The sequence below is a fragment of the Asparagus officinalis genome, chromosome 10 (genome assembly GCF_001876935.1).
Source record: "Asparagus officinalis chromosome 10, Aspof.V1, whole genome shotgun sequence".
In the NCBI taxonomy this organism is placed as follows: Eukaryota; Viridiplantae; Streptophyta; class Magnoliopsida; order Asparagales; family Asparagaceae; genus Asparagus; species Asparagus officinalis.
This window is the reverse complement of record NC_033803.1, coordinates 51699189-51703295: the sequence shown is the minus strand read 5'-3', so window position 1 is coordinate 51703295 and position 4107 is coordinate 51699189. Positions and strand designations below refer to the sequence as shown.

The 4107-nt window shown below is 41.6% G+C and overlaps 1 protein-coding gene across 1 annotated transcript; it reads left to right on the top strand.

Annotated features, from left to right (window-relative positions):
* Positions 2121 to 3311, top strand: LOC109826733 (cell division cycle 20.5, cofactor of APC complex-like). Its single transcript, XM_020393748.1, has one exon. It carries the CDS (start codon positions 2121 to 2123, stop codon positions 3309 to 3311), a length of 1191 nt encoding a protein of 396 aa, XP_020249337.1.

The following is a 4107-nucleotide window of genomic DNA, read 5'->3' as shown; positions in this document are numbered from 1 at the left end:
CTGAAGCTTTTCTCTCCCCTTTTCTGAGGGTGAACCGGAGGTGGAACCGTTTTCATCGGGTCAATTTCACGAGACCGCCCTGAGAGTGGGAGTCTTTTCACAAAGCACCTTAAACTTTGTTTATCTCGCATTGGCCCCCTGAACTTTAAGTTGCAGCGAGAACCCCCGTGAACTTTGAAATTTTCTCATAGGACCCCTGCACATGATTTGCAAATAAATAGAATTTTTATTTGAGAGAAAATTTAAAACCTAGAGGAGATTTATGTTGCTTACAAATGACAAAATGATATATTATGAACTTTTCCGCTCAAAAACATCTTAATTACTTGTAATGTACGGGTAGGGGTCCGCGTGAAAAATGTTAAGTCCATCCGGGTTTTGGTAGACACCCAAAATTTATGAGGTTATGTGAAAAAACCTTCAAAGCATAGATAGTAATTGCTAGGCGTAGAATTGAACCAATAACAAACTGTTCGACTATTATATCGTCCAGCTATTTAATGAAATTCCGATAATCTCATTAATAGTAATCAAAATAATTTTAGTATTTTTTTCATTAACAGATAGAAACTAACCAAATACATATAAATAAATTTACAATATAGATAATTTGGAGGACAAAATTTACAAAATACAGATAATTTGGTGCGGTGATATAAGGGTGATCAAGGAAATTAAAAATTGTGTATTGCATCTATATCTATTATACTATATAAAAGAACTTTAGTTGGGCGTATCAAAAAAAAAAAAAAAAAAGTTTTGAAGTTTGAAGGGCATTTTACATTCTAATAGAAATGTGATGGGTATATAGGTAATTCTACCTTCTTTTTCTCTTTTATTTTTCTAGAACAATATTCTAAACTATAACATGAATATAGAATTAGAGCTTACTAGTTAAAAATCTATATATGACAATATGTTTTGTAAGACATATAAATATAAAATATAAGGTTCTTATCTAATTTAAATTACTGCACATGAATGAATATAAATACTTCTATACTATTATATTAACAACTTCCTAGGGGGGCCAAAAAGTTTGAAGGACGTTGCATATCCCAATAGAAATGTGAGGGATATATAGATAATTTTTCCTTTTTTTTCCTTTTCTTTTCTCTAGAACATTCTCAACTATAACATGAATATACAATTAGAGCTTACTAATTAAATGTCCATCACAATCTGTATTGTAAAGAGATATAAATATAAAATATAAGGTTCTTATGTAAAAACAGTAAAATATATTACTAGATGTGAATGAATATAAATTCAGCAAATGGAATTTCGATATGTTTCAATCTCAAATTATCGAAAGTCAAAATATATCAATACACTTGGGTTAACAATAATTCTAGATGCAATAATGTGTGATAAAATATGAAACATACTCTTCTTATTCGAATTGTTTAAAGCGCTCTTTAGGATGATATTTTGAAAACAATACACGAAATACGATGCAATCCTATTTTATTTATTAAAACCATATTACTAGTCAAACGAAATATTGTTTATCTTCCTAATTTTTTTTTAAATATGGTGACATGAACTAACTCGTAAATTATATTCACAAAACTCGATATAACTTATTGTAAGTGACCATTCTATATAAATTGAACGGTTAAGCTTCTTGTAAGCGGTTTTAGGATTAGCCTAATGTAGCCGATAATCTGGACAGAGGGAGGGTTTGTAATAATAGTGTGAGATTTTTTTTTTATCTGTATAGGGTTTTAAAGCTCGGGGTGTTTATTGTGAGAGTTTGGAGAATTTTCGGGCTTCTATGTGTGTAATGAAGCCTTAAGAGTTAGATTACAGGTTAAGGAAGGAAGCCGGTATCATACGGAACGAGGCGCAACCCGCTTTCGACCCGAGTCGTACCCGCCGCCACCGACATTCGCAAGAGTATATCAATCAGCGGCCAAACCCCCGCATTCTTTTATTAAATTCTTCTCAAATCGCTGATCTCAAATCGCTCTCTCTCTCTCTCAACTTCTTCATATCAATTCGTAAATTCTTCTTTTTATTAAATTCTTCTCAAATTGCTGCACTTGCTCTAAACCCTAGGTCACTCTCTCTCTATCAAATTCGACGCCCAAAAAACCCTAACCCTGATCCGGAAAACAATGGGTTTTTTTGATCGTCGACGCCGTAGACTATCACGCCGGGACAGAGAAGTCCCAATTCTTGATTTCCCCATCACGCCGGCGAACTCCACCGCGCCTTCGAGATGGGGGAGCTATCGTCAGACTCTTGACGATTTCTTTCTCAACGGCGCCGACGAGCAGAGAAAAAGGTGTCGCAGAGAGCGAGAATCAAGTACCATCACAGCGTGCCGGGTTCTCGACGCGCCTGGTCTCGAGGACGGCGATCACCTAAACCTCCTCGACGTCCTCGACGACGTCGTGCACTCTCTGAACCCTGGCACCTCCGCTCATGAGATCGTCTTCGACTACATGGGCAGTTCAATTTCGAGCCTCAGCTGGGCCCCCGACGGCCGCCACCTCGCCGTCGGAACGTACGATTCGCTGATTTACATATGGGACGTCGAACGGAAGTGCCCGACCAGGACACTGAGAAACGCGCACCGGAGGTCGTCCCGGGTCGGGTCTCTGGCCTGGAAAGGCGATGACATGCTGACCTCGGGGGGCTCAGACGGCAGAGTTGTCAGCAGCGATCCCAGGATCCCGTCCGCAGCCCACGTCGTTCAAAGCTACCGAGGACACGGGCCCGGCGACATTTGCGGGCTCAAATGGTCTCCCGATCATGCAAGCTCCAAGCAGCTGGCGAGCGGAGGCAGCGACGGCCTGGTTCATGTATGGGATGCCCGCAACCAGGATCAGCGGGCCTTTCGTTTCAAGGTTGCCGACAGGGATGCCTCCGTCAGGGCCCTTGACTGGTGCCCTTTCAAGGGCTGCTTGCTGGCCACGGGGGGAGGTGTCGGAGGGGACGGCAACAGCAACGGATCCATCAGGTTCTGGAGCACGCAAACCAGTGCCTGTGTGGGGTCGGTGGAGACGGGCGGCACCCGGGTCTCTGCCCTGCTGTGGAGCAAGAACAGTCAGCAACTGCTGAGCTCCTGCAGCGGTGGTAACATGACCCTTTGGGACTACCCATCGCATGCTAGGACTGGGGACCTCGTGGGTCACACCGCACGGGTTCCCTACGTGGCTTTGAGCCCAGATGGCACCACGGTTGCATCGGCTTCGGGGCCCGACGACCACTCAACGCTGAGACTGTGGAACATTTTCCCCCCAGTTCCCAAGCCCACATCTAGACCGCCCTTCAGCGGTTCGTATCATGCGCACATCAGGTAATCACACACGCGCACATCAGGTAATCACACACGCGAGCACGCGCACACACGCACCACGCGCGCACGCATACACACACTTTGCTTGTTTATTTATTATCATGCCAGTAGTTCGTATAGTACTTCGTGGACACGCATGCCATATCTTAAAGTTATTTTGTTGATTTTTCCTAACCGATTTTTTGATTTTAAGAAGATTTTCCATATAAACATGCACCTTCATCTCTTGTACATGCTATGCTTTTATCTACTTGATGAATTGTGCTCAGTCGAAACCAAGAAAACACCTCATACAGATCTCACTGAAAGATTTTGGTCTCAAGCTGATTACTTCGAAGCATGAGAAGAAAGTTGTTGTATGGAGGTGCAAGAGTTTTGCGATGCGGCTGGTGCACATATTCTAAGCAAGAGGTTTTAGAGCTTGGAGCTTTTCTCACTTCTCCCTCGCCGATATCAGCTGCTTCATTTTCATGGAAAGCTTCATACTGCAGTCAACTGAGCGTCCTTGGAATGAAAGGTTGTGAGCATGTTTCCAGTATTTGCTGACGCCCTTGTTTTCGTCGCCTTGATTTTTTCGTCCTCTGTGTTTACTGATTACTTGGGTATGATTGTAAATTCATAATGCAACAACTCAGTGTAATTGAAAGTTTTTATTAAAGGATTTAATAAAAATACACTTCCAAGTTCCATGGTTTAGTTTTGTGGGCTTTAAATCAGTTTATGTGCATATCAAATGTCTTTCTTGAATAACTCAGTGTAATTGAAAGTTTTTATTAAAGGATTTAATAAAAATACACTTC